Here is a 24187-nt window from a genome sequence, read left to right on the forward strand (position 1 = left end):
AGGGGAATACGGAGGAGCAAGAGGGACCATCGACATGACAGAAGGCAGGAAAGAATGGAAATCAAACGGGAGATGCTAAAACAAAAGAAAGAATCTGTAAGTTCCTGAAACTGTACTTTAATACCACTTGTACCTGTTTATATACACTACCTGACACCAGGGTTTGAAACACCCTGACAGATGTGCTGCATATTGTCACATCACAACATAACTGTAATAAAATAACTTTTCTTATCTTAAGTCTTTACCCATCATCGTAATGTGTCCTTATCTACTAAGACCAAGCACCACTCCCTAGAATATATGATGGGCATAACTTATGCATTAGCTGTATTTCTTTCCAGAAACTCCAACAGTGCATGAAGAATCTAGCTACTAGCTAACTGGACTGAGAAAGGAAACAGAAGGTGACTGTAGTCATAACCCCAGAATTGACATCGCCTGTGGAGTTTGACAGAGGATTGTAACCTTGTCTTCTCTGTTGGAGTTTCATGGGAAAGCAAGGAGCTGCTACACTGTAAGACTTTACCAGACAATGAACAAATGGCTCCAGCGTGTTCCAGAGCCAGGGCAAAAATGAAGACCTTGCAACGCCACCCAACAAGGTGCATTCAGTCCCTGCCACCTAAAGATCTTCCAGCCTGGTCATTGAGAATATGATTCTGGATAGTTAAGGATAGGACAGAATGTCTAAATATACATTTGATAATTTCATGCGTTCAGTATGTTTAGAAAAGCAACATCTAAAGATTCTGTTTCTGTGTCACCATTCCGTCACACGTTCCAAACATGTAGCTTTTGAAAACACTTAACCCTGTTCCTAGAAACATTATCAATAATAACTATAAATATGTATGTATGTAGGTGGTTTATGTGCTTGTGAGTGGGCAAGTCATTCCTCTCTGAATGAAGAGAAATCTACTGACAGGATTTTGTGATTTGTGACTATGCATATTTGCAACACTGAAACACAGACACACTATGAGAACAATGTGATGTAAATATAGGTGGTATTGTTTTTGTTATGTGTTTTGTGCGTATTCCTACACGTTAATGCTATTGAGCAAATTTTGATGATAGTTTCTAAATCAATGTTTATGATGAATAAAGAGAAATCAACTGACAGACTGATTTTTGTTTTATGTCCAGGTGGTGTTGAGATAACTGAAGTGATTATGTATTGTCATATAATTGACACAATCATCGATCATGTGGACATATGGTAATCACTGCATGCTAATGACCAATTATAAACCAAATATAGCCACTGGGTAACGGAAACTCACTGGATCCCTACTGGAATCTGGGTAATGGAAACGCACTGGGGCCCATACTGGAATCTGGGTAACGGAAACCCACTGAAGCCCTACCGGATTGGGGGTAATTTGTGAGTTTCCATTCTCCAGAAACTTGATGGAAACCTAAAGAAACGATCCGGAAACCTACCTGAAACTTAAGTTTCCATTTTGTTTCAGTTAGGTTTCCGGAAATGGAAATGCACTGGATCCCTACTGGAATCTGGGTCACGGAAACGCACAAGAGCCCATACTGGAAACTGGGTAACAGAAACTCACTGGAGCCCTACCGGATTGGGGGTAATTTGTAAGTTTCCATTTAACAGAAACTTGATGGAAACCTAAAGAAACGATCCGGAAACCTACCTGAAACTTAAGTTTCCATTTTGTTTCAGTTAGGTTTCTGGTGTCCGGAAACGCAGTTATTTTTGCTGTGGTTGTATTACCGTTATTCATGCTTTTTTGTGTTTTGAAACCCATCACATGACCAGGAAAGTGCCATTTCACAGTCATAGTGACTGGGGAAGATAAATTACGCATTCAAAAGTTGTCTAACAACAGCGGTGAGACTTAAGGGCCTGATAAAAGCTTTATTTCACAAATAAAGCTTTCCAGTGGGCTTTCTTGAAAATGGTCCAGGACTGTCATTCTATATACAACTTGAACCTTAGCTTTACTTCATACCATCATTGTCAAGATCACAATGATTATAATGTATACAGTATATGTTGTGTGTTAAATTTGAATGGTGACAAGTTTGGAGTGAGGACTTGTGAGCGAGGGCAGTGATGTAAGCAATGAGCTATTGTTTGTGTCTGAGGTGTGCCATATGAGACTATTGTAAGTGGCTGGGTAGTAGGCTTGGGGTCAATCAAGTAGCTTTGGGGGTATAAAAGGTTTGCTGTGAAGATTGTGAGTTGGCAACCAGTTGGAAAGTGTCTGTGTCAGGTTGGCTGTTTTCCCTATACATTCAGCTGGTGTAAGTATTATGATTTTGTGTTATCTTTTAATGAGACTAGTTCAATTAATTGTTTGTATATGTATTAAGGTTTAGCATTCACCTTATAATATGTAACCTTAACTTAGAGATGAAATATGTGTAATATAATTGTTGAAGTTTGGAATGTGAAAGAACTGTGACTCCTAATATAACACCAAAAGAATAAACTGTTTGGAACCCTACATATGGTGCATTTCGTAAAGACATTTGTAGTGTTGTGATATTGTGAGTTGATGCGAGTGTTGATATGACTGCATGTGCGTATATTTGAAGAGTGAAGTATGATGGGCATGCATGAGTGTGCAGGGAAAGAATGCAAGGGTGTTTGGTGAGGTAGGAATGCAGGTGTGAAGGCAAGCCTTAATGGTTTATTGTAAATAAGATAGATTTAGTGAATAAATTGCATTAACTTTTAAATCTGGGATAATCCAGTGCTAAATACCTTAATATTTTATTTACAGGACAGAAACAGTATGGAATTGGGCAATTCCTCGATTTCAGACAACCATATTCACAAACCCATAGAACAATCAATAGAATCAACACTTAGTTTTAATATCTTGAGTTATGTGTGAATACCCTTTCTAAGCATCATCTGATAGTGTTTTTAGACATGAAGATATCTAGCTGTACCGTGCCGGGCTTTTTTAATTTTGCAGCTGGAGACAACATCCATGGTTAACATGGTTCAAACATTTTGAAGGCACTTGTAAGTAAATGTTTATTGTTAAGTTGAACAGTGTTATTTCATTGCATGTGAAAAATAATTTATTTCATATTCATAAACCATAAACTTTTTCCAATACTCTCAGTCATTCAATAGAGAACATGGTACATAATCTTATCTGTCAATAACAAGAGTCGTGAGAGGATGACATATCCCCCCAGCCCACACATACTTGAAAGGACAAATCATCTGACAATTACTTGAAGGTTTTTCAGACTTAAGTTTGAACTGTTTCCATTGAAATCATGAAAACTATAAATGCCATATATCTGTAAACAGCAAAAGGCACCACTTCAACATCTGTCTCATGTATCTGCCTAGATCTGCTGAAAGATATCAAATGGTTTTTGAGTTGTACAACAGAAAAGAAGCCCATCCCTCCATTTTGAGACAAAGTCAGAATCGCTTCCATGGAAACTGGGAAAGTGATACATCACAAAAATCTGTAAATAGCAAAAGGCACCACTTTAGGGTCTCCCCTAGTTTTGAAGAAAGTTATTAAGAAGTATTTGAGGGTTCTGCTATGGAAACGAAGGCCATCCCTCATTTTGAAATCGTTTCCATGGAAACCAGGAAAATGATAAATCACAAAAACATGTAAGTGGCAAAAGGCACCAGGCTGGGGTCTGCCACATATATCTACTAAGTTTTGCTGACAGATATTGGGAAGTTTTTGAGTTGTGCTCCGGAAACGAAACTTTTGAGAGGCCAAAATGTTTCCATGGAGAGAGAACCGAGAAAATAATAAATCACAAAAACTTCTAAATAGCAAAAGGCACCACTTTAGGCTAAGACTGGTATGTCTACAAAGTTTTGCAGAAAAATAATGACCAGTTTTTGAGTTCTGCTCTGGAAACGAAGCACATCCCTCCATTTTGAGATTAAGTCTGAAACGTTTCCATGGAAATGGAGAAAATAATCAATCACCAAAAACCTGTAAAGAGCAAAAGGCACCACTTTAGGTTCTGACTGCTATATCTAACAAGCTTTGTAGAAAAATATTGAACATTTTTTCAGTTCTAATCCAGAAACGAAGCCCACTCCAGCATTAAACTCCAAAATGTACCATGAAAAACAAACAAAAATAGAAATGCCAAAACTGTAAATAGCAAAAGGCACAACTATAGGTTGAGATTATTATATCTGTCAAGTTTGGTCTAAAAACATTGAAAGCTTTCTGAATTATGCTCCGGAAACAAAATGATTACGGATGGACAGACGGACGGACGAGGCGTCCACTATATCCCCCACATTACATGCCTGGGGGATAAAAACCTGTAAATAGCAAAAGACACCACTTCACATTCTCACTGGCATATCTACCAAAGTTTACAGAAAAGTACTGAACGGTTTTTGAGTTCTACTCCGGAAACAAAGCCCATCCCTCCATTTTGAGATTTTACTGACTTTACTGACAGATATTAAGAAGTAAGAGTTCTGCTCCGGAAACGAAACACATCTCTCACTTTTGAGACTCACTCAAAAACGTTTCCATGCAAACGGAGAAAATCATAAATCACAAAAACCTGTAAACAGCAAAAGGTACCACTTCAGGTTCTCAACGATATATTTTTTGCAGAAAAATATTGAATGGTTTTTGAGTTCTGCTCCTGAAACGAAGCCCACCCCAGCATTAGACTAACTCCAAAATGTTTCATGAAAAAAACAAAAAAAAATAAAAATGCCAAAAATCTGTAAATAGCAAAAGCCACAACCATAGGTTCAGATTAACATATCTAATGATTTTGGTCTAAAAGTATTGAACAGTTTTTGAGTTATGCTCCGGAAACAAACTGATTACGGATGGACGGGCACGTGGAAAGACTGACGAGGCGTCAACTATACCCCCCCACATTATATGCCGGGGATAATGATCACGTCTGTCTGCAAGAATACATTTCTGCTCAGCTTCTACTGTTTCTTCATTAATGACTGTAGAGGGCCATTCACACAGAGGGTCATCATCCAGACTTGTCCTGCCAGACTTGAACAAAGGCAGCCCATCTCTTAAGTGTGGAGTATGAAGGACAGTCATCCCTATGCCACTTCACCATATGTGCATGTACTACTGATGGCTGAATGAGATCCAGTGTCAAAACCTTATAACAGCTTGTTGTTCCATCTCTCATGTTGAAGCAGATATGTGTACCCCAGTAGGCTTCAATGACCTGTTTCTTTCGAACTAGTCGATCTATTTGAGTAAAATGACTGGAAATGCTGATGAAGAACACTTACTAAGATTAGCTGGTGTCTCGAATCTAGAAGTTACGTAGGCTTTTAACTTTTTGACCAGCCCTTGTAGTGGGAATAAGGTGACAATACTTATTATTTAAGAAATCTTGTTTTAAGTAACTCCTGTCTGAAATGTAATATAATAGCCATCTTTATAGGCACTGTGTGGTTCACAATAATGCAAATTCCTTTGCTAGGTTGGTAAGTCTTCATGTGAAAATACTGATCAAACAAGATCTATGAATAACTAACAAATAATACTGAAATACACATGATTAGGTTTCAGGAATATTTTAGGTATATTTTGTGGACAACATTGAAGACAGACAATAAACCGACAAAATTTCGCCGTTAGCTATAACACATGTCCAGGTTTGCATTCCTTTGGTATTGCACACCTGATAACATAAAACTAAGCTGTACAGTTTTGACAGTTTGATGTCTGTTGTGATTTCATTTGTTGATCCACACTGTAAAATAGGTCACAACTTACTTTCATTCGGATCTATGGTACAGAAGGGGAAATTCTCTGCTGTAGCTTGACTCTTTGTCAACACGTTGAAGAAGGTGGACTTTCTGTTGATTTGAAACAAAATAATACATGCAGAACTCATTATGAAGACAATTTCAACAAGAGTCATCAGAAGATGACATATCCCCCCGGCCACCACATATTTGAAACGGCAAATAATCTGACAGTTGCTTAATGTTCTTTTAGACTAAATTTGTATTGTTTCAATGCAGTTCATGAAAACCATAAATGCCATATATCTGTAAACAGTAACAAGAGCCATCAGAAGATGACATATCCCACCGGCCCCCAACATACATGTATTTGAAAGGACATATCATCTGAAGGTTACTTGATGTTTTCTTAGATTAATGTGTAGATTTATGTGACAATCAAGCTAAATCCATAAGGGATGACATCTGCAACTATCTTACAGAAAACTGACCCTTAACACCCAAGTGTGTATCTGTACAGACATCAATATCTCTCTAAATATTAGATCTGGTTAGAAGAAACTAATAAAAATGATCTCAGAATCCAGTCTACTTTATTTCTCAGTGCATGAACCTTTTAACATTTCAACATTCTTCCTGAATTCATAATGCTTCTTCTTTGTGCACTTTCATCAACTCTCAAGGGCAATGTAATTGGTCTGGATCCCAAGAATCTGTCCAGTTCTTCATAATAACAGCACAAGTTTCTTCCTCTGCCACTTGTTTTCATTGCTGTTTTACAAAGCTTGTATGATCTCTATTGAATATGGATCTTCACTTTGCACGTGGTCAACAGATTTTTCAAAACCAAGATCACTCTATGCTGCACACAGTTGCTCATAAATGGCATGTTTGTTGATTTTAGGATTATCCAGTTGCTCTTCAATGTTTCACTCGGCCCATAAATTAAGTAAAGCTTTTGTTTGGTCATCAGTCCAGCCTGATCCATGGCCTCGCCAACCTTTGTTGCTTTTAGGTGGCATCTCTGCATGTACTGATCAGTCCTCTTCAGTGCAAACTGGTACAAAGAATTAAACCCAGACAGCACGTCCAGACATAAGCCTTTAAGTAGAGATGATGCAGCTCTCTGAAGCTAAACATAACAACCCTAGCATTCCTAAGCATTCATATGACAAAAATACTCCAGCAGTAAAAATACACAGGTGCAAAAATACTTTTGCACTACCTCCTCACTAGGTGTAAATTTACACACTGTGCAAATTTACTCATGTATGCAATTGCGTTCATATGCACCATTTGCTCATTTGTGTATTTTCGCACACCCAAGCAAACTTGCACGCGTGAGTAAAAGTGTGCATATGAACGGGGCCTTTACCGTGTTTACATGGACCGATTTGCACACCTGTGTAAATTCTGCATATGTGCAAATAAATACACACAGGAGAATCATGTAAATGCAATTGCACGCCTAAGTAAATTTGCATATGGAGTATATTTGCACTTGGTTTGGGCAGATTCAAAAGTATTTTTGCATATACAATCATCCCTCGCAATAACACGCTTCGCGATACCACGGATTCGGTTAAACTATTGGGTAATCCATGGCTCCCAGAAATAAAGTTGAACTGTGATCACACCCCTTCATGAAATCGAAAATAGCTCATCAACGAATCCGCTGTTGCACTTTTATAAATTACGTAAACTAGTGAAATTCAGTGCGGATGCGGATGGCAACCGACAGTGTTTATCGTACATATCCATTGTGTTTCAGATGCTTAAAATATGCAGAGTTTTCTCAATAATAATTGTACCGACATCATAGTAGTAACTTATGAAAGACAAGACATGCTATCAGTCGAGTTACAATGAGTACTTACAGTGTTTGCTGTGATGCAACACATCACGCTTTAGCGCGGTAAGACACAGTCAGCCCTGAACGTATGGTGTCAAAAACCACATTTTATTTGATTAAATTCAATCCCAATTTTATTTATTATGTTACCTGAGGGTGTCAGGGTGTTATACCCTTCTCCCTAGGCAATCTGTATTTCCCCCACTCTTTGTCTGGGGATGATGTAGTCAGACGGTATACTAAAGGATAAGTCCAGTATGGCGTTTAATTCTGAAACGTTGGGGATGAACCCAGAATTGGTTGGGATGTTTTCGAAAATACACTTGCTCGAACACCGAAGTGCGCTTTCCGCCACATTGGTTAGTGTTTACAAAATCACGTTTTGAGAAGGCCGGTATTGAGACGCCTATAACATCATGTATATTTCATAGTCAGCTGCGACAGATGCATCATTGAATTCCCCACACATCTTAGAATCAAATTACAAATGGTCTTTGTCACCAATACCAACTGTCAAAACAGGTAAAACGAAACGAAAGATAATTGGTATGAAAATGAACGCTGTGCTCGAAAGACAGCGCTTGTTTGAAATGTAGGGCTGGATATTGCCCTGATTTTCATATTGCGATATATTGCAATAATTTTAGAGATATTGCAATATATTGCGATATATTGACTAGGAGGTTTCTGCCCATATACATACATCATAGATTCATTATAGCTCTCTGTGTGTGACATCAAGGTCTAAGTTACTGTTACACCATTCATTCAGGCGCCCTGTTCCCAGTGTGTATCGCTGTAAGCCAGTGGTTTACAGATAAATAACAAGATATGGAGACAACATGGAATGTTTAATTGAAGTATTGCAGTTTTGTGAACACAATAATAAAGGTAACAGAAATAAAATAAATATGTTTTGGCACTTTGGTTGTTTAATAGTCTCCAGACTGACCTAAATTTAGAAAAGTATAACATTTTGTAACAAATGATAACACTATGGAAACATAAAACTAGTTGAATCAAAGGCAAGTCTGCCACCAGTAATCTGTCAAAGTTGTCCACATTAGTCGAAATGCACCCATAACCACAAACGAAAATAAAGTTCAGTTGCACACTTTGCGAAATCGTTCCTCACACAAACTGTTCACTTCAAGTTCTTCTTCAGGAACAGAAGCATGTCCAGATTGTCGGGCTTCAGTGAAGCTCTGTTGGGTGTAATAATGTCTCCAGCTGTGGAAAATGCGCGTTCAGAGGGTACGCTTGTGGCTGGGACACACAGCATCATTTTCACAAACACAGCTAGGATTGGAAACCTCAACTGATTTACTTTCCACCACCCCAAACTATCACTGCTGAGGGGAATCGGGCCGTCATTAAAGTACCTGTCAACATCACGTTTTGCCAAATTGAAAGGCGATTGGGCAGGTTCATCATCAACAATAAATACGTCACCAAGGATTCCCTCCAACAGACTAGGTTTACTGGTGAAACTGTTACCTTCAGAGTCTACTGCTTGTTTTGATGAAGTAGTGATGTCTGTGGAATCCTTACATTCACGTTTCACATCAACAGGCACATTTTCCTCAATGTATGGGAGGTTAGGGAGAGCAGGGATAGATTCTGTGGGTTCAGTCTTTACAGTGAGTAGCTTGCGCTTTTCTGTAATCAGTCTGGCAGTCTCAGTCGTGACCTTTTTAAAAACATCATACTTTTCTTCATCACTGAGGAAAGGCAAATGTTTAAACCTTGGATCCACTGCTGATGCACAATACAGCAAATCTGCCTGTTTGACATATCTTGGCTGAAGGTCTGATGTCATGATCTCTTTCATTTCCTTGATGGTGGCACTATCTGTATCGTCAGGTGTCAGTGCAACAGTGAGAAGGTGATGCTTCAGAGGCATAATGACAGAGGCAGTTGGTGTACCTTCAGAGCAGAGAAGTGTTGTCATATCTTTCATTGGTTTTAAGAAATGGACAACCTCCTCTGCAAGACTGATTTCATTATCAGTTAGTGACGGTAAATCTCCCTTTGTCTTGGAAGTTTCCTTTGCCACAAGCGCAGTAATGATAGCTTCCCGCATTTCCAAAAATCTTGCCACCATGTCAAAGGCGCTGTTCCAGCGTGTCACACAATCAATGATAAGGTCATGGTTTGGGAGAGCGAGAAGTACAGCCCTATCTCGCAGGACTTGATTTGCTGGTGGACTGCGATGAAAGAATCCAACAATTTTTCTCATCTTTCCTAGGATATGTGACACCTCTTTCACCTTGAGGGACTTTTGCACAGCGAGGTTGAGTGTATGTGCTAGACATGGTACATGGAGGCTGGACTTGCACAGGTTTACAGCCTTAGTTATGTTTGCTGCATTGTCTGTAGTGACAGGGGGAAACCCACCAGTAGTGTTGATCTGCCAATTCTCTACAGCACTTTGTAATTCATCAGCAATGTTCTGAGCTGCAACATGAAATATAGAATATCATATTAATTTTAATCCTTGATCAAATTAGACGAATTCAGTAATATTTAGTAACATTCATGCAAACAAATGTATATTTAAAACTGGAATCTTAAAAAGTAAAATCAATATTGAACCACTTTCAGTTAATATTGATTACTGAATGGGTTTCTGAGCAATGTTTTAAGGGATTCGTTTGGATGGAATGGATTCATAAATAAATTTGCATAGATAATTCCTTATACAAATTTGTAAAATTGTTCGGATTTTTTTTTGACAGCTTGTAACATTCACTATCCCAATGTGCCACCATATTGATACGGCATTCAGTGATTTATCAAAAGAACAAATGCTTATTTAATATTTACACATTCAATTACCTGTGTGGCTTTCATTGAGGACACGTGTCTGAAGAACTAAGTTGACAATTTCCCAGTCCTTGTTGATATGGCATGAAGTGATAGTCAGGTAGCTATCTGTAGCACAACTCGTCCAGCCATCGGTTGTTAACGCAACCTATGTAATTATACAGAATGGTGGGTTTCAAAGAACAAAATCTGTGCAGAGTTACAGGCAGTAAGATTGATAATTCGTTTATTCAATGATAAATAAAAGAAAGATTCAGTCTAAAATTTTAATTGACCATTGACAGATACTGTGATGTGGCTTCCATATGTACAAGAATCTTCTCCCCAAATGTAATATTTTAATTATTTATGATTTTTTTATGTCAGTGAAACAACACAACATTCAAGCAAGTTGAAGCAGTTAAGAATGACTCTACTACACAAACCACATACCTGTTCAGCTTCCTTCAGTTGTATCAGAATTTGTCTCTTTGTCTCTTCATACATCTGTGGAATGATTTTATTGGCAAACGTATACCGTGAGGGACAGCGGTATTTGACATCTAACTCAGACAGGAGTTCTCGAAATTCATGATCGTCTACAATCGAGTACGGCCGAAGTCCTCTTACGATGAAACGTGCTATCTTGTTTGTGATTGACATCGCTCTAGGTGAAGTGGCCGAGTACTCCTTCTTTTTTTCGAACACGTGGGTGATAGTCTGTTGTAAGCACTGTGGCGCACACTCGGTAAGCACTTCTGGCTCAAGTTTCACTTTCCCTTTCCCCAAAGTGACAGTCTGAGACGACATAATCTGTTTCTTGTGGTGAATACGAATGTGGGAGCTCAGATTGCTTGTTCCCCCGCTGTATTTGACATTTACGTTACAGCTATTGCACACAGCTATGTTCTCTTCAACCTTACCATCAGAGATGCGTTTTTTGAGTCCGAAATATTTCCAAACATCACTTTTTCCACGCTTGTTAGGCATTACCTCATATTCTCGAGGGGCATCCGCCATTTTGTTGCTAGGGAAATCAAGGGCAGATAATTCAAGGGGAGCTAACTCTGGATGACCCAATATATTGCAGAATTCGAACCAATATTGCGATATTCGTATCGTGGGACTCTATACCGGTATATACCGGTTTACCGGTAATATTGCACAGCCCTATTGAAATGTAAACAAAGAAAAAATTCCAATTTTACACTGCGTAGCATTTTCAGAAATTTTCCAACATCCAGGCATCTAATCATTGCTTACAATGGCTCAATACGCTTAGTATATTCAGGGGAAGAGTATCGTAGCAAGAAATAGCAAATTAACAATAGATACAATGAAATAATTTGGTAATTCATTAGAAACTGTCAAACTTTCAGTGTAGCATGACACCAAAATCACGCAGAAAGACAACCGTACTTATCGGCATTTCTGGCTTCTTCCATCATTTACAATGTAAACCATAAAAACATACAACAATACACAGTCAGAATAATTCTGATTACTTACATCTCACATTTATGTACAAAAGATCCCTGAATCCAGGAAAACGTCCTCACAAAATCCTGTGTACCCTTGTCAACGAAGCCGCCATTTTTAAAGAAATTGGTCATAGGTAGTGATGTCACACGTCAACATTGTTGCACATATTAGGCAATTTCTTTCAGGTGAAGGTCAGTTGTACAAGTGTAAACAGAATGCCCATACCATTCCGATTGCACTTTTAGTATTGTGATGTATATTTTGCATATCATTCAGATATTTTTTCATGAAACTGATTTCAGTATCTACATATATCCATGTTCAACATCATATCATATGTTAGACAGGATATTTATATAGCGCACATATCCATGCACTTGTCCATGCTCAAGGCACTGGTATTTTTCCCTCGATCACTGGATGTCAATCACAACAGCACATGATATTTCACTCTCAACTCCCTCTGGAGTATACAACTCTTGCTGTTTATTGTGGCTCTCTCATCCTGACGAGGTACTCAGTTGACAGCTAGGTGGACTGGGACACAGTCACAGCACTTTGTCCAAGTTTACTGCACGTTGCAAAACCCGCAACTTGGTGTATGCACGTGTTCATGTGGCCACCATGGTCATATACCAACGGATTCGTGGGCTCTTTTAAGTGCACAGGGTTGTGTACTGTACACTAGGGGTTGTGACAACACTGAAAGAGTCTGCACACAAAGTTGACTCCAAGGTTTTTACACCCGGTCATAGGTGGGCTCAATCCCTAAACTGAAACCTGGCGCCTTAACCAGCTCGCCCACCATGCCCCATATATGTGGATATAAGGTATGCGTTTTTATTCTTTGAAAGCTTTTGATTGTTTGAATAATATTCAAATGGAAAACTGACTCAGTAAGTGTACTACTTTTTGATGTAGTACATTCGCATCTTTTCTTACAAATTGTGAAACTACCAAAAGGTATCCTCTCACATTCGGGAACTTTGTACTGGAATAGTTTGGTTCCTGTGAACAAAACATAATGAAAATATACTGTCCGTATCCACAGTAAATTCCCTCCATGTGAGTTACACTGACCTAATGTAAAACCATGTTATGCCCCTTATCTTTATATGTGCATGACCTCTCTGTCGACATTTGACGTCATAGAAAAAAATCCATTTTTGACATTTATTGCAGGTCATTTTTGATTTTGTGAGTATGACGTTATGCATTAGCACATACATCCATTTCATATACACTTATGTTGTTGAGATATCAAGCTGTGTTTTCTTCGCTCAAACTTTCCAAATTAAAAAAATTGTAGCAGAGTGCTTTTATTGGTGCACGATACAAAACGGAGAAATTTACTGTTTTTCAACACACATAAAAGTTTGGGACAAATTTTAGCAGTGTCTGTTTCTCAAACTCAGCTATATTTATACCAACAGATAGGAAATAAAACATTCTACATTTCTGTGCAATATTATAGCCGTACACAGATCCAGGACCAAGCGAGCACAAGTCTCGCACAACGTTCACTTTTCAAACCTCACGACAATGTGCGCCTCAAAAAAAACTCGGCATCCAGGGGGTGAAAACTGTTGACAGAAACAACGGAAACACCGTGAGAGCATGGCATTACCTCATTCCATACGTGTACAACTTCCGCTTACCTCATTCGTGAGGGTACGTTTTTCGCACCTACCCTGATAGCACCAATTTCCACCGTAGCACCGTAATCCATGGACTCCGAGACCCGTGCTATTGACTCACTGAAGTCAGTTTCAACAAATAAATGGGCAAAATTTTGTTTTTTTCACAATCAAACTTGCAAGTATCGTGGGAAGTCAGCCAGGACTTGTCAAACTGTCTATGTAAATTGTTTCCAGAGAGGTAACGGCCAGTTCATTGTTATGTTAAATATGTTTGCAGAAAACTCACATTATATACCTGCCAGATAGCAATGTAACATAAACTGGTAGAATAACAGCTTAATATGTGAAATATTCTGAAAATGGAATAGAAGTTCTTTGATGTAATATTATCGGATCGTTTTTACCTGAATCACTGGTACACTGGCTCAAAACATCTGATAGCTATTTTCGATTTAGTTGAATAACAGCAAAGACGTATATTCATGTGAATATATGTCTTTGATGACAGGTAGCATAACTGGTACAACAATCAAGTTATCATGTCTAGTGATTTTTTATTGCAAGTTTCCCGTACATATGTATATTTTCATTTTCAAAGTTTGTTTATTTTCACCTTCAACGATATGATATATTTTTGACTGGACACAATTCACGAAATAGCAGATTTGTTATGTCCTTGGAATATACGATCTTACTCGGCCTTTGTTCCACATTATGTAATAGGTACTATAACAAGGATGTCTTATAATACTGGGGGGGTCATCAATGGACCCCAAGACTTGCGCTATGGCGAGGGATGACTGTATTTATATTTACTCACCATGCAAAATTGTCAGTATAAACGCATAGCAAATTTAATCTCACGTGTAAATTTTATCTGGTGATCAATATTTCATGGGCTTTTGTCTATGTATACACCTAAAACATTTCATAATATCTATTTTTAGTCCAAGACTTCTGGTACACTCTAGACAGTGTACTTTTCATTGCACACTAGCTTGTCTAAAACCACACATGTGCTGAAAATGTCAGGCAGACGAAGTGGTTTAGCGTGGTCTGATGAGGAAACAATGTATTTGCTTAATTTATGGAAAGAAAATAACATTGAATGTCAACTGGATGACCCTAAGAAAAGCAATGCTGGCATTTCTAAGAATATTTCTGGAAACATGATAACAGGTGGTTATGAGAAGACATCGGACCAGTGCAAAGTGAAAATGCATACGCTTAGGCATACCTACAGACTCACTAAAAGAAAACTGAAAAAGAGTGGAACAGCAAGAACAGAACCAAGGTAATCAAGGATCCAGCAGAATCTCATCACCAGCAGTCACTACTTCCCAGTATCCAATGTATCAACCCAAGTGGTCAGTCGACGAGGAATCAAATCTTGATTCAAACAGATCTTATTACAGATCTTATTACGTCAGACAACATTTATTCCATTGAGACCCGTTTACTAATGTCAACCATGAACCTATTTTGGCTGAATTTTCATGTCGGTGGTTTAGTTTGTCTTAAGTTCACTTTGTCGAAGATGACATTTCTTTGAAATTTTGCAAGGCAACAATTGCTCAAACGTTTGTACTGTATGTTTCGATTAGAAGAAATGAGAAACTTTGAAGGTTTCATTTTCAGACCGGGGAAGTAATTGCCTAAAGTGTATTTTCGATTGGAAGAAATGAGAAGCTTTGAAGATTTTATTTTCCGATCGGGGAAGTAATTGCCCAAAGCGTTGTTTTTGGGGGGTGGGGGTTTGGGTTTTTTTTAAATTGAAGATGACATTTTGTGTGAAATTTTGCAAGGAGACAGTTGCTTCAAAACTTTTGTACTTTTTTAAGTAAATGAGAAGCTTTCATAACATTTCTGTTTACTGTTTTATTGTTGAAGGCATTATATCTGGTCATCTTGCATACATTTAAAACACGATCATGATCAAAGTATTTTAATATAGGAAGCAGTAATTGGAACAGATTAATGGGTAAGTCATCTGAAAGTCATCATTTATAAGTCATGGTATCTGAAGCATGATTACAAAGAACGTCTAGTAGATTAATCTGTGATTAGTTCATGAACTTGTGCAATCTTAACTTAACCTTCAGATGTATTTGCACAACAGGGCAGTGGCAATGTCTTCCCGAATTGTTCTTGCACACATCACAGCTGCTTCATCATCTCCATCACCGTCATTTCTATCCGTATCAACATCATAACTGTCTTCATTCCACTCCTGGTCATATTATTCATTCTGCATTTCACATATGTGCAAAACAACACAAGCTGCAAGTGCATGCAAAGTTGACCTTCACATCTAGACGTCATTGCATACATGCCATCATCCATTAAGACGTCCAAGTGAATTCTCAATGGTCATCCTTGTATGTGAAAGTTGATAGTTAAATTGACCATGACCATGTTTGGGAAAAGGTTTCATTAACCAACTTTTCAATGGATATGCAGGGTCACCCACTAACATAACTGGTATTGCTGCTTCTTTAGTTGGTAGCACAATTCCATTATTCCAATTGGGAAGAGTTGCTATCTTCATCTTTGTGATATATTTCAGAATTTCCAAACACGTGTGCGTCATGCACTCTGATGGGCCAGTCATTGTTAATGTCTCAAAAGATATATCTGTGATCACGTACAGCTTGTAAAATTAATGAGTAGAATCCTTTTTTATTCCAACAAGAGTCATCAGAAGATGACATATCCCCCCGGTCTCAACATATTTGAAAGGACAAATCATCTGAAGGTTACTTGATGTTTTTTTTAGATAGGTTTGAATCGTTTCCATGGAAACGATTCAAACCTAAGTGCCATATATCTGTAAACAGTAAAATGCATCACTCCAAGATTTGCCTTATATATCTGCCAAGATCTGTTTAAAGATATGAAATGGTTTTTAAGTTGTGCTCCGGAAACGAAGCCCATCCCTCCATTTTGAGACAAAGTCAGAAACGCTTCCATGGAAATGCGGAAAATGATACATCACAAAAACCTGTACATAGCAAAAGGCACCACTTTAGGTTCTGACTGATGTATCTACCAAGTTTTGTAGAAAAATATTGAATAGTTTTTGAGTTCTGCTCTGGAAATGAAGCCCATCCCTCCATTTTGAGATTAAGTCACAAAGACCTGTACATAGCAAAAGGCAACACGTTGGGGTCTGCCACACACATCTACCAAGTTTTGCTGACAGATATTAGGAACTTTTTGAGATGTGGTCCGGAAACGAAACACACCTCTCCCTTTTGAGACAAGGTCTGAATCATTTCCATGGAAACCGAGAAACTAAGAAATCACAAAAACCTGCAAGTACCAAAAGGCACCATTGTAGCTTCTGATTAGTATATCTACCAAGTTTTGCAGAAAAATAAAGAACAGATTTTGAGTTCTGCTCCGGAAACAAAGTCCATCCCTCCATTTGAGACGAAGTCCGAAACATTTTCATGGAAACGGAGAACATAATAAATCACAAAAACCTGTAAATAGCAAAAAGCACCATTTTGTGGTCTGACACACATATCTACCAAGCTTTACTGACAGATTTCGACATGTGCTCTGAAAACGAAACACGAAATCTCTCACTTTTGAGACTAAGTCTCCATTTCCATGGAAACCGAGAAAATGATAAATCACAAAATCATTTACACAGCAAAAGGCACCACTTTAGGTTCTGATTGATTGATTTTGCAGAAAAATAAAGAACAAATTTTGAGTTGTGCTCAGGAAATGAAGCCCATCCCTCCATTTTGAGACAAAGTCAGAAACGCTTCCATGGAAACTGGGAAAATGATACATCACAAAAACCTGTACATAGCAAAGACCTGTACATAGTCATCAGAAGATGACATATCCCCCCTGGCCCCCACATATTTGAAAGGACAAATCATCCAACAGTTACTTATTGTGTTTTTAGACCAAGTCTGAGTTTCCATGGAATTCATGAAAAATATAAACGCCATATATCTGTAATCAGAAAAAGTCACCATTTCAAGATCTTTTGAAAGATATGAAATGGTTTTCGAGTTGTGCTCTGGAAACAAAGTCAGCAACATGTTCATGGAACCGAGAAAATAATGCATCATAAAAACCTGTAAATAGCAAAAGGCACCACTTTGGGGTCTCCCACACATATCTACCAAGGAACACTGACAGATATTAAGAAGTTTTTGAGTTCTGCTCCAGAAACAGAACACACCTCCTGTCACTTTTGAGAGTAAGTCCAAAATGTTTCCATGGAAACAGATAAAATAATAAATCACAAAAACCTGTAAGTAGCAAAAGGCAACACTTTAGGTTCTGATTGGTATATCTACCAAGTTTTGCAGAAAAATATTGAACGTTTTTTCAGTTATGCTCCAGGAACGAAGCACATCCCTTCATTTTGAGACCAAGTCCAAAACATTTTCATGGAAACCCAGAAAATAATAAATCACAAAAACGTGTAAATACCAAAAGGCACCACTTTGGGTTCTGCAACAAATATCTACCACATTTTGCAGAAAAATATTGAACGTTTTTTGAGTTCTTCTCCAGAAACGAAGCCTGCCCCATCATTAGACTAACACCAAAATGTTCCATGGAAAAAAAAAAAAAATGTCAAAACTCTGTAAATAGCAAAAATAATATAAAAAATAATAACCTATCTTTCCCTCACTCATCTTAATTCATAAACCCCATAACACGACCACTTTTCATCTCCCCTGTAAAAAAAGTACGCAACAGTCTTCCAAGTGAGAGGAAAACTGTTGGGGTACGGGACTAGTTTATATAAGATATCAATTTAAATACTGATTTCAGTGTCCTCCTCTTCATTTTCATCATTTATTAATTCATCTAAAGTAGCTTTATATTCATCTTCATTCTTTTCTACAATCGCAATCTGTAATTTAACACCAAATGAAGTACCAATACTACTAATACATAAAGAACTAACATCAACAACCACTGAATATTTTGACCCTTTCTCAAGAAGTCTATGAATATTATTCTGATCAGGGTCTTTATCATTTTCCCTTAATGGATAATAACCAGATATTTTACCATTTATAACAATTGGTTTATTTTTATCGTATAATTTCACCCAATCAGCAAATTGAGATGAATGAGGTAATTTATGTATTTTAATTCTTAGAACAGGAATATCTAAAGGGGTGTTTGAATTTGTGTGAAAAGTTGACAATTATAAATTCTTATTCCATTCCTTGGTAAAACAGTATTTTTTTCTTTGTGTGGGAAGTAAGTTTTATCTATCACTTTTTTTTGTAATTTCTTTTTGGATTGCCCTAGAAATATATGAAATAGCTTTAAATAATGAAGACTCCTGTGGACTTTCATCTGAATCTGGAATTGTGTTTTTGTTATTGAAATAGTCAAACCATATGGGTATGTCATTTCTAGGTAGAATTCTGTTTGCTTGAATTTCATTTTTGAACCGAGGTCTGAGTAGTTTCTTTTTAAAATTTTAACATAACTTGTGTCATTCCTTGTTGTTAACCTATCCCAATCAAACATTAACAAGTCAGGTAAAGTATAATTTTCAATAGCTTTTTCACAAGCGGTAACAAAATCGTCTACGTGTGTTGTCATGGTGTACTAATTAAAACATACAAGAGTCATCAGAAGATGACATATCCCCCCCGGCCCCCACATGTTTGAAAGGACAAATAATCTGACAGTTACTCATTGTTTTTTTTAGACTAAGTTTGAATTGTCTCCATGGAATTCATGAAAATTATAAATGCCACATATCTGTAACCAGTAAAGTCACAATTCCATATCTCTGCCAAGATCTGTTGAAAGATATCAAGAAATGGTTTTCTAGTTGTGCTCTGGGAACGAAGCATACCCCTCCAAGTCCGAAACGAAATGAAACACACTTCTCACTTTTCAGAATAGGTCCAAAATGTTCCATGGAAACGGAGAAAATAATACATCACAAGATCCTGTACATAGCAAAAGGCACCACTTCAGCTTCTGACAGATATATCTACCAAGTTTTGCAGAAAAATACTAAACGGTTTTTGAGTTCTGCTCCGGAAATGAAACACACCTCTCACTTTTGAGACTATGTCTGAAACATTTCCATGGAAACCAAGAAAATAAGAAACCACAAAAACCTGTAAATACCAAAAGGCACCAACTATAGCTTCAGACTGATATATCTACCAAGTTTTGCAGAAAAATATTGAACGGCTTTTGAGTTCTGCTCCAGAAATGAAACACACCTCTCACTTTTGAGACTATGTCTGAAACATTTCCATGGAAACCAAGAAAATAAGAAACCACAAAAACCTGTAATTACCAAAAGGCACCAACCATAGCTTCAGACTGATATATCTACCAAGTTTTGCAGAAAAATATTGAACGGCTTTTGAGTTCTGCTCCGGAAATGAAACACACCTCTCACTTTTGAGACTATGTCTGAAACATTTCCATGGAAACCAAGAAAATAAGAAACCACAAGATGCTATACATAGCAAAAGGCACCATTATAGGTTCTGATTGATATATCCACCAAGTTTTTGCAGAAAAATATTGAATGGTTTTTGAGTTCTGCTCTGGAAACGGAAGCCCATCCCTCTATTTTGAGACTAAATCTGAAACGTTTCCATGGAAACCGAGAGAATAATACATCACAAAAACCTGTACATAGCAAAAGGCACCACTTTAGGTTCAGATTGATACATCTACCAAGTTTTGCAGAAAAATATTGAACGGTTTTTGAGTTCTGCTCTGGAAACGAAGCACATCCCTCCATTTTTAGACTATGTCCGAAATGTTTCCTGAGAAACAGGGAAAAAATAAATCAGAAAAACATGTAAATAGCAAAAGGCACCACTTTGGGATCTGCTACACACATCTACCAAGGAACACTGACAGATATTAAGAAGTTTTTGAGTTCTGCTCTGGAAACGAAACACACCTCTCACTTTTCAGACTAAATCTGAAACGTTTCCATGGAAACCGAGAAACTAAGAAATCACAAAAACCTGTAAGTAGCAAAAGGCACCACTTTAGGTTCCAACTGATACATCTACCAAGTTTTGCAGAAACATATTGAACGGTTTTTGAGTTCTGCTCTGGAAACGAAGCACATCCCTCCATTTTTAGACTATGTCCGAAACATTCCCATAGAAACAGGGAAAATAATAAATCAGAAAATCAGAAAAACATGTAATTAGCAGAAGGCACCACTTTGGGGTCTGACACATATCTACCAAGGAACACTGACAGATATTAAGAAGTTTTTGAGTTCTGCTCCGGAAACGAAACACACCTCTCACTCAGTACGAAACACTTCCATGGAAACCGAGAAACTAAGAAATCACAAAAACCTGTAAGTAGCAAAAGGCACCACCTTAGGTTTTGATTGATATATCTACCAAGTTTTGAAGAAAAATATTGAACGCTTTTTGAGTTCTGCTCCGGAAACGATGCCCACCCCACCATAAGACTAACACCAAAAGGTTCCATGGAAAAACAAAAATAATAAAAATGTCAAAAATCTGTAAATAGCAAAAGGCACAACCTTAGGCTGAGATTATTTGAGGTTATTCTCACATGAGGAAACCCGAGTTATTAGATTTGTTAGCTTTAAAGTATCAAAGAACACCTACTGTGAAAGAGCTTATAAAACAAGCTCGTGAAAGAGGAATGCAGGGTTATTCTCATATGAGGAAATCTGAGCTCACTGAATTACTACAGGAACAAAAACCTATAGAATTACAATTCACGCCTACTGAGCATGCTGTAGGAAAATATTTGAGACGTTGGAAGATGGATATTCAAAGAAACAGACGTTGAAGATTTAAAACAACTGGTATTTGACAAAGTAAACCAAGAAATGAAAGATTTAAGGGGTATTAAATTTCAAGTCACGTTAAAGATGACACTAAAGAAAAAACAGGCAAATGAAGTAACTGAATACACCTATGTTTACTTCAGAGGTAATCAAGAAGTTACAACGCAACCAGACACTATCAACTCTTCTATAGACAGATCATTCAAAAAAATTTGAGAAACACTAGAACATTACACCTACAGGGGTTCTGGTTAGGTTGTTGATAAGATTAACATGGTTTACCTGGATATAGCAAACTATGTACCATTAAGAGGTGGAAAGTACTTACTATTGCCTGAGTATTTTAAGAAAAAACATGCTATGGTTAACGTTAAACCGTTTGAGGATAGCGATAAGATCAGCTAAATTTCTGATAGACTTTCCAGTTATCCAGAAGATGATGGGATCAATTGGGAGGGTATAGATGAACCCACCCCTATCTCTCAGGTCCCAAAAATAGAAAAACAAAATCCAGACTTAGCTATAAACGTATTCTGACATGAAGGTAAAAAAGCAGTGGTACATAGGATAAGTCCTTTAATGTATAAGGATGATCGTAAAATAATTAATATATTTATGGTACAACAAGGTGAAAAATACCACTACAAGCATTTTAGCCAACTGTTGTATAATCAATTGAAACACAAGGAAAAGAAACACTTCTGTGAGAGGTGCCTTCATGGGATTTCTTGGTCAGATCTACTTGATTTGCATAGGGATGATTGCCTCGGTGTAGGTGAGACAGCCGTACTAATAGATATGCCTGAAGAAAACAACAATATCTTGGAATTTAACAACCATAATAATAAAATGCCAGTACCATACCTTATCTATGCTGATTTCGAAGCTATCATTAAATCAATTGATACCATATCTCAATCCCCTGATTAAATTTTCACACAAAGAGTACAGGAACACGAAGCATATCTACGCTGATTTCGAAGCTATCATTAAATCAACACATACCATATCTCAATCCCCTGATTAAAGTTTCACATAAAGAGTACAGGAACATGAAGCATGTGGATTTGGATATGTGGTCGTTCGTTGTGATGGTCAAACTAACCCTCCCGTTATTTATAGAAGCCCAGGTGCAGCTGAAGAATTTCTGAAATGTTTAAAAAAATGAAGAGAAAAAGATTAAAAAAAGAGAGAAAAAAATTATAGAACAAAATACCAATGCGTATGACGCAAGAAGATAGAAAAACACACAATAAAAGCACACATTGTCATGTCTGTTGTAAACCTCTGAATGGGGATTCAGTTAGAGATCATTGTCACATTACTGGTAAATACAGAGGTGCTGCTCACAATGAATGTAACTTGAAGCTAAGGAATCCTGAACTTATTCACATTCCAGTGGTATTTCACAATCTACGCGGGTATGATTCACACTTGATTATGCAAGCTATTTCAAAAGTCAAAGGTAACATATCATGTATTCCAGACAATATGGAAAGATATATATCCTTTTCACTGAACAGTGTCTTCTTTAGACAGTTTGGTGAAGGCTAATAACCCTAATGACGTTGCTATAACTAATCGGTACACAGATTTGCACTTTGCTGCTACGTAAGGGAATCTACCCATATGAATACATGGATGACTAGTCTAAGTTTAATGAGACACAATTACCTTCCATTGACCGATTCTACAATAAGTGTTCTGATGCGTCTGTCTCACAAGATGATTACGACCACGTTAAAATGGTATGGGAAAAACTTGAGTGTAAGAATCTGGGTGATTACCATGATTCAGATTTCAAAACGGATGTGTTACTATTAGCTGATGATTTTGATATATTTAGAAAAATATTTTCAGCTAAATATGGATTGGACCCTACATGGTATTATTCAAGTCCTGGACTCTCGTGGGGTGCATTACTAAAGAAAACCTGTACTGAATTAGAATTATTCACAGATTGCGATATGCATCTGTTTATTGAGAAAGGTTTCTATGGTATTGAAACGTTATGCTAAAGCGAATAACAAGTATGTGAAAGGCTATAACCCTAAGAAACCTCTGAACCATCTACACTACCTGCATGCCAACCATCTGTATGGCTGGGCCATGAGTCAATATTTACCCACTGGTGGATTTAAATGGTTGACTGACCAGCAGATGGATGTCATGAGCATTACACCGGATTCAAACAAGGGTTATATACTCAAAGTGGACTTAGAATACCCAGAGGAACTGCATAGATCTCACAACAGTTACCCCTTGGCACGCGAACGGTTGAGGATTAACCAAGATTGGATGTCTGAGTACCAACATAACCTTATGAATGGACCGGTAGCAAATGTTGAGAAACTTATACCTAATTTGATGGAAAAAACAAAGTATATCGTTCACTACCTCAACTTACAGCTGTATTTATCACTGGGCATGAAGCCTAATAAAGTACATAGAATACTGAAGTTTGACCAGAGCCCCTGTATGGAACCCTATATCAGGATGAACACGGACTTGAGAAAGCTGGCTACCAACGACTGAGAAAAACCTGTATAAAATCATGACCAACTCTGTATTCGGAAAAACGACGGAGAATTTAAGAAAACGAGTTAATGTGAAGCTAGTCTGGTCAAGCGAGGAAGACAAGCTCAGGAAACTGATAGCCAGCCCTGCGTACAATAGAAGTACTATTTTTGACGATGACTTGGCAGCTATACATATGAAAAAGAGCCACATATAACTTAATCGCCCAAACACCTAATGTATGACTTCTACTATAATGAACTAAAGAAGCAGTATGGACACAGATGTGAAGTGTTGTACACAGATACAGATTCACTACTGATGGAGATTCAAACTGAGGACATGTACGAGGACATGAACAC

The 24187-nt window shown here is 37.6% G+C and overlaps 1 protein-coding gene across 2 annotated transcripts in view; it reads right to left on the bottom strand.

Moving 5' to 3' along the window:
* The window catches only part of LOC137297669 (obg-like ATPase 1), a 310380-nt gene that overhangs the window by 259998 nt on the left and 26195 nt on the right, over window positions 1-24187 (bottom strand). For both annotated transcript variants that reach the window (XM_067829580.1, XM_067829582.1), the window contains exon 3: window positions 5748-5830. In XM_067829580.1, the coding sequence (XP_067685681.1) occupies window positions 5748-5830 (83 nt within the window). The remainder of the gene's footprint in view (window positions 1-5747; window positions 5831-24187) is intronic.

This window comes from Haliotis asinina, chromosome 10 (genome assembly GCF_037392515.1).
Source record: "Haliotis asinina isolate JCU_RB_2024 chromosome 10, JCU_Hal_asi_v2, whole genome shotgun sequence".
Taxonomy (NCBI): domain Eukaryota; kingdom Metazoa; phylum Mollusca; class Gastropoda; order Lepetellida; family Haliotidae; genus Haliotis; species Haliotis asinina.